General features: G+C 35.3%; 1 protein-coding gene across 1 annotated transcript in view; it reads right to left on the reverse strand.

Annotated features, from left to right (window-relative positions):
* MALRD1 (MAM and LDL receptor class A domain containing 1) overlaps positions 1–14,059 on the reverse strand; it is a 759,283-nt gene that overhangs the window by 180,478 nt on the left and 564,746 nt on the right. Inside the window, 1 exon segment of the mRNA XM_077896425.1 lies at positions 9,771–9,928. Within this exon segment, the coding sequence (XP_077752551.1) occupies positions 9,771–9,928 (158 nt within the window).

The raw sequence follows: 14,059 nt of genomic DNA on the forward strand, positions 1-14,059 counted from the left end.
GGATCACGCCCTGGGCTGAAGGTGGCACTAAACCACTGAGCCACCTGGGCTGCCCACATATTTAAATTTATATACTCACACACATATTATATAAGTTTATATTTATACATACACACATATTTTTTTCAATTAGGAACTCAAGAAACTTACCACCCATGCACAATTTCTGAAATGTGTGAGAAAAACATGGTATTGGGGCTGAATGTGTCTCTCATACCTACTTCATGTTGAACCCTAAGCCCCAGTACTTTAGAAGGTGACTGTATTTGGATACAGGGCCTCTAAAGAGATTAGTACATTAAAATGAGGCCATTAAGATGAGCCTTCATCTAATCCTGCTGCTGTTCTCCTAAGGAGAAATTTGGACCCCGGAAGAGATACCAGGATGTACACACCATGTTAGGACATGGCAAGGAGGCAGTCATTTGCATGCCAAGAAGAGAGGACTCAAGAAATCAAACCTGCCTGTAATTTGACCTTGGATCACTAGCCTCCAAGATTGGGAAAAAATAAATTTCGGTTGTGTAGACCATCCAGTCTATGATATTTCATTAAGGCAGCCCTAGCAAAGTAATATGTACATCAAACAAAAAGAATCCAACATAGCAATTGCATATAAATTAATAAAATGTTGTGGGCAAAGAAGACTATAAAACATATGTAACCATATAGTATAAACATACACTTGATAATTAGGTACTACTGCCGTCGACAGCGTTTTTAAGAATATGACTGCCAAGAGAGCAGATGAATTGCTTACACTCTGAATCTCAGGTTCCAGCCAACAGGAATGAGCCATAGAGTTGTTTGAGAAGATGAGCAGGATCAATAGAACTTGCCCAGGTTGTCTTTTATTTGAAGGGTGGGTGGAAGTATGCAATGAATTTTCAGTGATAATGGATAAATATTTTAAATGGATTTATTAAAACTGGGTCCACTTTAGAAAAAAAGGCAGCAATGAAAACTTACTGGAGGTAAGCAAGAATTAAGAAAATCTAGTCAACCCAACTAAAGATAGAGCTAAATGGGAGAACAATAAAACAAAAGACAAACAGAAAACACATCAAAAATAAGTCCACATCATGATGAAATAATAACACATGTGAAAAGCACTGAATTAATTTATAAAAACCAGAAGCTCAAATTATGGGAAGAAAATAATCTAGCCATATGCTATTTATAACTGATATAAGTAAAGCCACGTACCATGAGATAGTTAAAAATAAAGGCATGGGTAAAATACTAATAAAATTATTTTAAAAATGGAAAAATTTCCATATAATTAGCAGAAAAAATGAGATTTAGGGAAAAGTATAAAGAGGGCTATTTAATATTGATAAAAATTATGACTTTTCAAGCACATAAAAATGTCTTGAATCTCTCTACATTCAACAATATGGCTTTGGAATATAAAGGGCTGAGACTGATAAAAACAAATTGTGACTTTTATAATTTCACTGAAGGAATTTAAAATACTATTTTCCTAAACTGACAAATTAAGTAGACATAACAGTAGAAATGTAGAGGAATATGATTTATCTTTGTGTTTCTATCATCTCTCTAACCATCTAACTATCTTTGTACCAAAGAAGCAATCATTTTTTTCATATATCCATAGAAAATTCACAAATACAAATATGAATTTTACATGTGATAACAAAAGTATGTCAAAAAACCAGGGAGAGGACACAGTATTGAATCAATGGTGTTTAAAGAACTGCCTTGCTATTTAGGAAAAAAATGAGCTTTACATCTCTTAACATACATACACAAAATGAATTATAAGTGGCTTAAATAATTGAATGTAAAAATCAAAATTATACAATAACTAAAACAAATGAGAATATTTTGGGTTTTTAAAAAAGATTTTATTTATTTGAAAGAAAGTATGGGAGTAGGGAGGAAGGAGGAGAGGCAAGAGGGAGAGGTAGACTCTCCACTGGGCAGGGCGCTGGGGGGAGCCCATCCCAGACCTGGGATCATGACCTGATGACCTACGCAGAAGACAGAGAGGCTTAACTGACTGAGCCGCCCAGGCGCCGTGAGACTATATTGTTATTTTATGACAAGAAAGGGCTTCCTAAACACTAAATCTGGAATCTGTAAGTAAAATAGAGATTGACAGATTTCACAAAATAAAAATGTAAAAAAAAAAGTTGCTTTTAACTTTGAGTATGTTAAACGGTTTTTTCTTAAGAAGTCATATTCAGCTTGGGACCCAGACTTCTAAGCAAAGCTGACTTTTGGTTCTTTCTCAAGGTGACTCTGCATCTAGCCCGTTTGTAGGCAGGTGTAAGAAATATCTTCTCTTGCAAATTCCCACATCTCTGTCTTAAAACTGTGACTTGATTTTAATTTTTAGTAGCATACTTCTTTGACTTGAGGTCACTTTTCTCTTTCTGTTTTTATGACAGTCTAAAGGGAAAGTCTAATTTGAAGGTCAAATTAGATTAGCTCTTTCTCTCAAGTGTTAACCTTTGTATTTCCTACGGTACTTTCCCATTCTTATAATTTATAATTTAATAGCAACTTAACAGTAGTGTTTTTACCATCCTACAGTGAACTTTTCTATTATCTACAATGGAAGATACACAGCACATATTGGCATAATTTTCTCTACCCAACCTATCAAAATATCACTGCTGTAAAGATGTATATGCCTGCCTTTGCTCTGCTGTTAATACAAGCCCATGCTTCTTCCTATGTTATAGGTGACATGTGTGTGTTTGACACACTTTTCTACATGTAACCCATTGCAGGGTCCTAGGTGTGGAACTGTCTAGCAGAATGCCTGGCATGCTGTATATCACCCTACCTTTCTCTTCTATTCAGGGAGACCTATCAGATTAAAATATGGGATATGGATATTATATAGGGAGAATCTTGAGGCTATTCACAAAAAGGAAAGAAATTGCTAAAAACTACTCCGGTTCATTTTAACTATTGTTCTTGATATTATCTCTGCCACACCAGTGTGTGTGACACATTTAGAACTAATGCCCTAGTACATTATTTTCTGTATTTCTGCTTAAAATACCCTGAATTGCTCAAATTCAGAGCAAAATCCAGATTTTCTACAGGTCTGGAAGACAGAAATTTGCTAAGTATGTTGAATGGCTCCTATGCACATCTCTCTACCTTTTATGCAAAAGGATATTTGCATTAATTATTATTTCCTGTCTTACATATTATCTAATTGTATTCTCAAAAGCTGCCCTCATAAACAAGGTGCATTTTGTGCAAAAAAAAGACTGTGAAAAAAAGAAAAGGAAAAGAAAAAAAAAGACTGTGAAGTTCAGTATTTTAACAGAAGTGAGAGGGAATTGATTAGTCAGGAACATCAGTTAAAATGTACTTTACAAAAGAATAAGATTATAGATAGAACACTGATAGTGCCTCTCAAAAACTTTCATAATAACATACCATAAAAATGCGTTTTAAAATTAAGCATTAATAGTAAAGAAAATGAATTTAAAAATCTATAAATTGCCTTAAGCACATGCTATGCAAACTAGTGCTTATTTAATTTTGAATATGTATTTTTGTAAATGCAAGTATATATTAAACTTCTTTGAATATATTTGTTCCCCTTTGGAAACTTTACATTTTTGCTCATTTCTGTTTTTGTTCAACATAGGACTAGAAGAATTCTGCAGCGCTAGTGGTAATTAGGAAATGGGCTAGGTCCTCATCTATGTGGTGACATCTCATGGTAATAACCAGAGCCTTTTAGGCAACTCATTAACACAGATTATCATTCTATAAATTATCACTTCACTTCACTGAGTGGTAAGCTAATGCCTTGATTAAAAGTATGCAAATCTGAAACACATTTCCTCTATTACTAGTAAGTGTTTATATACCGTATTTCATTGATCTGTTATTTAATTATTTTTTAATATTTTATTTATTTATTCACATACCTGACTACACAATGATTATGCCTTTTTTTTAAATTTGCAAATTCAAACCAAATCTACACTGACAACCACAGTATGTAGAACATATAATATGCAAAGCACCTTTTAAAGAATAACTATTGGCATAACATATGATTTTGAATAATAAAAATATAGAACATAAAATATGCCATAAAAATAACCATCTAGTCCTAAGAGGCAGTATAGCTGAGTACTTGAAAGCACAGACTGGAGCTAGTGGATCGGGGGATACCCTGGCCTGCTGTCTGTCATCCCCCAGCTCTCTGACCATGAACAAGTTCATGAAACTTTCTTGATCTCATTTTCCTCATCTGTTAAAATGTAGATAATGTCAGTATTGCTTCATTGAAGTGTGTAAAGACTATATACATACAGAACTTCAAGCAATGTATTGTACGTAGTAACTATCTGATATTTCTGTTTTTTTTTTTCTTCTGCTCTTACTATCTTCCTAAACTTCACATTAAAAAAACAAACAAACAAACAAAATTCACAAACCCCAGACCAGAAGAACAATAGTTTCCTGCATAGAACCTGTACATGCTAAATTCTAAAGGTTTTAGCAGAAATCATTTTGGTCGAAGACGCAACTCTAAGATAAAGATCACTTCAACATGGCTAAGTGTTCTGAAATATGAACAAAAGGCTTCCAGAAGCCCATTTAGAAATATTAATTCATCTGTTATCACTGAAGGAAGTAGTTCATTTTCCCCCGAGCAATTAGAAACTTCTGTGAATTACAAAAAAAATGTTATAAAAAGTATTAATTATAAAAGTTGCCTATTCATTTCCTTTCTGAGTCTTTAAAAAAATGAGGCTGGAATAAAATAAAAGGATATTAGTCACTTTTAAAGAAATTCTCTTTTCCTGTAACAAACTTTACTTCTTTTTCGTAGACATTAAATAACTCACCTGAGTTGGCCAAATATCAAAACCAGCCAGAAGCTAGGAAGCTGATCTAATGGAACTAAGTAATCTCGTGGGAGATTATTTGGTTCACTTAGGGCTCTTTTAGCAATGTGGATCAAAAAGTGACCAGCCCCATTTTAAGGAGTGCTTTTAATTTTATATGTAGGTAGGTAATGGAAAGACAGAAAAAAAAAAACTGTCCTAGAAAATAAAGTATGTATTAGCATTATTCTCTTATTTCCTTAGCCTTTGAATCAAAGGACACTGATGCCTGTGTGGACATTTTATTATTCTGAATATCATCCATTTCTTATTCTAAATATTATTCCTTTACCATCAGGCTTCCACGTTCCTATAAAACACATGCCTTCTTTATGCAGGCTATTTTGCCAGCTTTGCTGGCTGGGATAAATCTGAATTGTTTGGCATTTATCCTGAAAACTAATAAGAAAATCATAATTGGTTTTCACCTTGATCTCACTGACTGTGCAAGTCTTGTCTGCTTTGGCTTTATATGATGCCCTTCATTAATATACTAATAAAATTAAAGTATGTTTAAAGAAAATAGTCTTTTATGCCAGGTGAAAATCCAGGTATTCATTATTTGTAGAAATTGCCTTCCAATTTATCCTTAGACTCGACTCTAAGCAAAGCTACACCTTCTCTGCTCCAGACACTTTGAAATCATCTCTTACTTGCCTCCTTGTTTCACTGTCATCTCTGGCTGCCTCCTACCCACCAATCCCCATTCCTTTCCATAGAGCAGCCAAACAGATCTTTTAAAATTTCAAATGAAGTAATATTATTCCACAATTTAATACTCTCTACTATGGACTGAATATGTTCCCCTAACCCCAATTCACATCCAAAGCTCCAAGTCCCAATGTTTTGGTTTTCAGAGGTGGGGTTTTTGGGTAGCATTTAGGTCATGAGGGTAGAGACCCCACCATGAATGGGATGAGTGTCTTTAAAAGAAGTGTCTTTAAAAGAAGAGTGTCTTGGGACTCCTAGATGGCTCAGCGGTTTAGTGCCTGTCTTCGGTGTGATCCTGGAGTCCCCGGGATCGAGTCCCACGTCAGGCTCCTGGCATGGAACCTGCTTCTCCCTCTGCCTGTGTCTCTGCCTCTCTCTCTGTCTCTATCATGAATAAATAAATAAAATCTTTAAAAAAAAAGAAGAGATCATCTCTCTTGCTGTAGGTGAGCACACAGTGAGAAGGCATCCATCTGCCCAGGAAGAGGATTCACACCAGGAACCAAATTCAGTAACTTAAACTTCGACCTCTCAGCCTCTAGAACTGCGAAAAGTAAAATTCCATTGCTTAAGCCACAATAATCTGTTATAGCAGCCCAAAATGACTTCCTGTGGTTCTTAGAATAAAAGCTAATTTCCTTGTGTCCCTACAAGGCCCTGCTTACATGAGCTGGCTCTTGCCTGTTTCATTATCATCATCATCATCATATTCTCTCTCTGTCTCTTTCTCTCTCTCTCTCTCTCCTCCTTTCACTTATTTGCTCCAGCTATACTGGCTTTCAAGTAGCTTCTACGTTGAGCTTTTTCACTGGCTTTTTCTGCCTTCCGGGGGCATCCTTGCTCCATATGTTCACAAGGCTGGCTTCTTTGTTTTTTTAAGCCCAAATTCAAATAACATCCTTCTCAAAGACTTTCTTACCATTCAGTAGAAACTGTCTCAGCAGACCATGAGTAACTATTTATTACAGAAACCTGTTTTATTCGCTCTAGAATACCATATCACAAGCTGAGGTATTCATATTTGCATTTTTAAAAATTTGTTTTCTGTCTTCCCCAACTGAAGGGCACATTTCTTATAAGTTAATATAAGGAGGACAAATTTAAGCTTACTCAACATTTTTCATTATGTTACAAGTTATTATCTTCAAAATATTTGCGTTTTCTTTGGAGTGGGCACTTGTATCAGACAAGACCAAGCTAGAAAATATAAACTACTCTAATGCACTTCAAACAGAGAAACTTTTATGTAGAGCACTGGTCACAAAGTTTATGGAAGAGACGATAAATTGCCAAGGAAATCATGAAGCATCCTATAAATTAATAATTATGTATAGGAAGAAGGTCTCACCTCTTAAACGAGTCAAAGGGAGGAAGTCACTGAAACTGAGCTGCTGGAAGATGGAGTTTGGCAGGCATATTTAGTGGAGGCAGCGCTTATCTAGAAAAAGCTGAGTCATAAATGCGGTTATGCAGTTAGAAACTCAGCTGAGAGAGAAGAGGGGGAGGGAGAAAGTAAAGAAATGAGAGGAGAGAGGGAGAAAGGGAGGGAGAAGAGATAGGCTTGTCTAGTCTTTCTGTTCTCAGATTTTGGGCCAGGGGAAGGCACTGGCCAAACCTAGATGGGAAAGCCGAGAGCAAAGGAGCCGGGGTAGTGCCGTTCTCTGGGGTACAGAACAAAGCACGGAAGGGCTGGGGATGCACAGCACTTAATACAGCTGCATAAAATGCGCACTGACAAGATAGCATCCTACCACAAACTAAAATCTGGAAATTCTCTCAGAAATGCCTTGCTATTTTTATTGCTTCCTAGACCCTCCACTATTAAAACTTCACCATAGGTGTTTTGTCATATTTTTTTCTAAAGGATTTTTATAATAGGTTTAAGAAATAGTTTCAGATTAGAACAATTATGATGCACCATGTGCTCCAGAGCCACACACATAGACACACACACACACATACACAGATTTTCCAGACCTATAGCTGAGAAAGTGAGACTCGTCCCTTATGTTCATCAGTGACATAAGGATATAGTACATTATGAAAACAGTTTCTCCTGGGTTTCTGTAAAAGTTAGAAATTTTCAGTAGCGAGTCACAAAAAGGGAATTTTACTGGCTCAGACAAGGTAGGATCCAAGATTTAAACTGAATAAATAAATAAAATTCTGTCCCTTCCTCTTTCTTTAGCTGGAGTCCTTTTTGTGTCAGCTTCTTTCTCAGATGGTTTATCTCCCCACGTTGGGAAAGATGGCCTCTGAGAGCCCAAATCTAGCCTATATCCTTGTGATTTATAATACAGAGGAAAGATAAATCATCTTATAATCTGCACCAAATATTAGAGAAGACTATGACTTGGGTCAGCTGTGGAGGTGGCAAAATAACTTCCAGTGACAGTCAACCCTATCAAGACAGTTTAGAGTGGGGGATATGATTCTTCTACAAAAAGCAGATGTCAGACTAATTCCCCAGCACTATTTTTTCCAGCAGACCTCGGGGAAGCAAAAGCACAGCTACAGTTACCTCTGCCTTCTGGTTAGAAAAACCAATAGTCATCAAAAGCAAGATATCAAAAATCAAGACTTGAGGACATTTCATTTCCAAGTTTCCATGTCTATAGAAACATGGCTAAAAGCAATGGGTGACTAAAGCAGCAGTCTCAGGATTTCACATATGAATTTGGTATGTGCCTGCGGGTGTGGAAACATTCTGTCTGTAGCACTGACCAACCAGCTGATGAATAGCTAAAAGATAGAAGGATGTTCTTTTTGAATTGAGGAAGCAACATTTTGTGAAAAAGTGACATAAATCTACTTTTCTGTTGAAAGATCTCTAGGCCTTTCCATTGGGATTTGCTTCCATAAGTAACAACCACTGACTTGTGTCCTCTTCAATCACAGAAATCTGTGTTTAAATAACGTATTGTGTAGAAATAATGTATTGTGGAGTCTCCCTAAAGTTAGTGGTTGTAAGTTACCCTGGATAAAATTTTTTAAAATGCTGTATCTAAAAACAATGACAAAAATTCCAAAGTTGTCACATGATCTTCATTTACTCAATTCTCCACTGTTAAAAATGAATCTTTTTCTCTTTTGTTTTTACTGGCTTCTCTTTAGGAAAATAGACATGCATGGAGAATCGTAAAAATTCTCTACTTTCTTTGCATGTTTGTATATTTACTTAAATAGCTCTCTTTTCTATCAGTGGTTAGAACTTTTAAGGCTTTTTTTTTTCCCCCCATACTCCTCCTTAGACTTCCTTGGTGTATACCTTTCAAACCATGCTGGGTAAGGGATGTCAGGTTTTTGAAATCAGATTTTTTTGTTACTTTTGCAATCATGGAAAAGTTACTATGCCACAATGAGTCTCAGTTTTTAAACTGTACAATTGGGGAAAATATACTACCTCATGAGGTGAATAGGAGAATTAAATTATATGGGGGATACAAAGTTTACAATACTCAGCTTGAAAGATAGGAATCACTTAACAACTATTATTATTTATAAGGGACAATGTTTGAGATAAAGTCAAAGATTCCAGTTGTATTTATTCAGACAACAGGTGGTTGTACAATTACAAAGCATTAACACCAGGTATGGTGTTCTGATATATAATCTTTCAATTAGAATTCAAGATTTCAAAAGTGCTTCAAGCTGACTGAAAAGCCTGATATTTCATACCATGAAAAGTAAAAATGCAGCAACCTGCTTCTTCAAAGATGTTTGCATTTGATGCAGGTTCTCATCTTAATTAGTAAAAAACGGAGCAGACTTGTTTTTTAGGGTAAGCTGATATATGCTTAAGATCTTAAATTTATTTGCCTTTATCTTGTTTTGGGAAGAAAATTCTTTTTATCATTATCCCTCCCATCACATATCTGCATTTTCCCTAAGTTGTCAGTAGAGGATGCATGGAGAATCTGCCCATACTCTTATCTCTAGATGATCTTTTAAATAGTATGCACCATAATTGAGGTCAGGTGGCAGCCATGAACGAGATAAATCTTGAATGAGATTAAGATGAATGACACTCTGCTGGCCAAAGTCCCACTGTTCCAGAAAGAAATGATAAATTAATGGAATCGACATTGGTGTGATTTTAAAAAAGAATGTTTAAACATATGCTATGAATATTTCAGCAAAACATGAATCTCTGCCTTCCTTTTGTACCTTTAATATCCCCATACTCCTGGGATCAACCGTGTAGAACCAGAACCGAACAGTACATATTCCGAGACTTGCTGGAAAGTACTGGGAAGTAGTGACTCTTGCCGTGTGTCCTTCTTTGGGTCCAGATGAGTTGACATATAGGAAGTGCTGGCCGCTCCCTTGAAACAGATGAATACAACTCTTTCAGTACAATGTTAAGTGTCACAGCATGAGGAAGAATATATTTAAACTATGTGCGAATTTCATGCCGCCCACCCGCACACAATTAAACACAACTCATTTTCTTTCTGTGGAGTCACATATCGATAATGTTTAATTCTTTTGAACCAAAAAGAAGAAAGAAAGAGAAAGAAAGTAGAAAGAAAAAGAAAGAAAGAAAGAAAGAAAGAAAGAAAGAAAGAAAGAAAGAAAGAAAGAAAGAAAGAAAGAAAGAAAGAAAGAAAGAAAGAAAGAAAGAAAGAAAGAAAGAAAGAAAGAAAGAAAGAAAGAAAGAAAGAAAGAAAGAAAGAAAGAAAGAAAGAAAGAAAGAAAGAAAGAAAGAAAGAAAGAAAGAAAGAAAGAAAGAAAGAAAGAAAGAAAGAAAGAAAGAAAGAAAGAAAGAAAGAAAGAAAGAAAGAAAGAAAGAAAGAAAGAAAGAAAGAAAGAGAAAGAAAAGGTAAAGGAAGACTGTCACTATGATTCTATGATTTACAAAATTCACCTGGGTATGTGACTTTCCCCTAAAGTGATCAAATATCTGTGCTGAGTCTGAAGGTATATTCCTTTTCTTTTCTAATTTGCACAAACTTCTTCAGTTTCAGGTAAGTAAAATATTTTGTATGCTGTGTAGAGAGCAGAGACACAGGGTTTTGGAGGCCGACTGATAGTATATCTGCTTTGCAGTTGCTCTGATTCCCACACTGACCAGAGCAGTAATAAATGGCAGTCACAGTAAGTGAAATCTAATTCTGAAAGTCACCATGCTTTTTTTTTTTTTTTTTTCTGAGCGGTGACTTCTATTCTCCTCAACTGCAGATCTCTCCATTTACACACAAATGGATTTTGTTCTGCAGACATCGTCAAAATTCATCATAGCTACTATCCCCTGCATTGCTTTTACTAGGAAAGAATGAAAAAAATCTGTGTGTATTTTCTAATATATATAAAAATATTTTCTAATTAAAGGTATTCTTTCCCCCCTATGGGAGTTTAGTATTGTTACTGAGACATATGGTTTTAAATCATCAATTGTGAGTCAGTAGCACATGAGGCTTCTTTCATGAAGCTTTCCAATTTAAGAGCTTATTGTCTGGTGAACCTGTGGAATCAGTACACATATTAGTTACCTTTATCCCCTATAGCCACTGAATTCTTCAAAGCAAGGAACACTCATGCATTACTCCCTTGAATAGAGTTAACAGAAGTAGCCAGAGCGAATTACAAAGAACAGTTAGGAGATCCCATTCATGCCGACTAATGACTTTTTGCCTACTCCTGTTCACAAAGAACATTATTTCATCAAATGGGTCATCAGTAAATACAGATATGTGGTAAATAAGACAGCCTGGCTGTAGTCCTCAGCAGGCCTAAGTAGAGACAAAATTCTTAAGGGGTTGCTTGTTCTTGTATCCACTTAAATAATAATAATAATGGACTTTATTTTTCAGAGCAATTTTGAGCTTAAAGGAAGTTGAGAGGAATTACAGAGTTCCATATATGCCCTCATCCTCCCCAGCACCTGTGACTTGCTTCTTATTAACACCTTGCATTAGTGCAGTACATTTGTTACAATTAATGAATGAGCCAATGACTGACGCTTTATTATTAACTAAAGTCCATGGTTTACATTAGGGTTTATTCTTCCCCTTGTGCATTCCATGGGCTCTGACAAAGGTATAACGATACGTCCACCACTACAGTCAGGATTGTATAGGATTGTTCTCTGCTCTAAAATCCTCTTTGCTCCACCTTTCCACCTTTTCCTCTCACTCTTGCCCACCAAACATCTGGCAACCATTGATCTTTTTACTACATCCACTGTTTTCTCTTTTCCAGAGTTTTTTTCTCTTTTTCAGAGTTAGAATTACATAGTCTGTAGCCTTCCTAGGTTAGCTTCTTCACTTAGCAATACACATTTAAGGCTCTTCTGTATGTTTTTTGTGGCTTGATCGCTCATTTCTTTTTATCACTGAAGAATATTCCTTTGTATAGATGTGCCACAGTATGTTTATCCATTCACCTATGAGGTTTCTTGGTTTCTTCTAAGTTTGGCAATTATGAATAAAGATCCTATAGCAACAGAGTGCATGCTTCTGTGTAAACATGTTTTCAACTCATATATATATATATATATATATACACACACACACACCAAGTGTATATATATATGTATATATACACACACCAAGGAACACAACTATTGTTCTTTTTGTATATTTTTTATTGGAGTTCAATTTGCCAGCATATAACACCCAGTGCTCATCCCATCCAGTGCCCCCCTCAGTGCCTGTCACCCAGTCACCCCAACCCCCTGCCCACCTCCCTTTCCACCACCCCTTGTTCATTTCTCAGAATTAGGAGTCTCTCATGTTCTGTCTCCCTCTCTGATATTTCCCACTCATTTTCTCTCCTATTGGATCCTTTGGTATGAGTATGTTTAGTTTTGTGAAAAAACTGCCAACTTGTCTTCCATCAACAAAGGACAGTCCCCATTCTTCTTTATCCTCAACAGCATTCAGTGTTGTCAGTGTTTTAGATTTTAGTTATTATAATAGTTATGCAGTGGTATTTCAACTCAATGTCATCTCAATTTGCATTTTCCTGGTAACATATGATATGGAATATTTTTTATACTTATTTGCCACTTGTGTATGTTCTTCAATAGGTATCTGTTCACATCTTCTGTATGTTTTCTACTTGGGTTGTGTTTTTTAATTAAGTTTTAAGCATTTTTTTTTGTTTGGACACAGATATGCATTTACAAATATTTTCTCCCACTCTGTGGCTTATCTTTCTTTTAGTTTTCTTAATAGTATCCAATGTAGAGTGAAAGTTTTAATTTTAATGAAGTGCAACTCATCAATTTTTTTCATTCACAACTCAAGTTTCTAGTATTGTGTCTGAAAACTCATCACCAAACCCAAAGTTACCTAAATGTTCTCCTGTTTTGCCTTCTAGGAGTTTTATAGTTTTACACTTTACTTTTAGGTCTATAATCCACTTCGAATTAATTTTCATGAGACGTTTGAGCTCTGTGTCTAGATTTTTTTCTCATATGAATATCCATTTGTTGAAAAGATAATCCTTTCTGTGTTGAATTGCCTTTATTCCTTTGTCAAGTATCAGTTGATCTTATTTGTGTCCGTCTATTTCAGAGTTTTCTGTTCTATTCCATTTATCCATTTCTCTATTATTTTATCAATATCATACTGTCTTGGTAACTACAGCTTCATAGTAAGTCTTAAAAAAGATAGTATAATTTCTCCAGCTTTGTTTTTTTATACTTTGTGTTGTATACATTGTGTTGGCTATTTTGGGTCTTTTGCCTCTCTATATAAACTTTAGAATCAGTATCTTACAAAATTATGTGCTAGAACTCTGAATGGAATTACACTTATATATACATCAAATTGGGGAGAATTCACATCTTCAAAATACTGATCCTTCCTGACCACAAACATGGAATATTTCTCTGTATATTTAGATCTTTGATTCTTTACCAGAGTTTGTATTTTTCCTCATGTAGACCTTGTATTTATTTGTTAGATTTATACTTAAGTAGTTCTTTCTCTCTCTGCTATTAATGAAAATGTTATTGTGTCCTAAATTTCAAATTCCAATTTTTCGTTGACTGTATATAATGAAGCAAATGACTTTTATGTATAAACCTTGTGTCTGACAACTGTTATAACTTTAATTCCAAGAGTTTTCATGTTATATCATTGAGATTTCCTATATAGACAATCATGTCATCTGCAAAGCACACAATTTTATTGCTTCCCTCCCAATCTGTTCTGTTTTCCTCTCTTGCTTTACTATATTAGCTATGACTTCCAGGATGATGTTGAATAGGAGTACTGAAAGCAGACAACTTTGCTGTATTCCTGCTAGCTTCTGACAATTATGAATGATGTAAGCTATAGGTTTTCTTTCTTTTTTGTTTTTTTGGTATTTCTTTTTATTCTAAAGAATGAAAACCAAATAAGGTTGGTCAAGTAGTGAAGTCAAGTACACTTAATTATTGTTTTGTGAGTTTGTATAAGTCATCTAACCTCTCTGGGCCTCAGCTTCTTCCTCTGCAAAATAAAGGA

This window comes from Canis aureus, chromosome 5, assembly GCF_053574225.1.
Source record: "Canis aureus isolate CA01 chromosome 5, VMU_Caureus_v.1.0, whole genome shotgun sequence".
In the NCBI taxonomy this organism is placed as follows: Eukaryota; Metazoa; Chordata; class Mammalia; order Carnivora; family Canidae; genus Canis; species Canis aureus.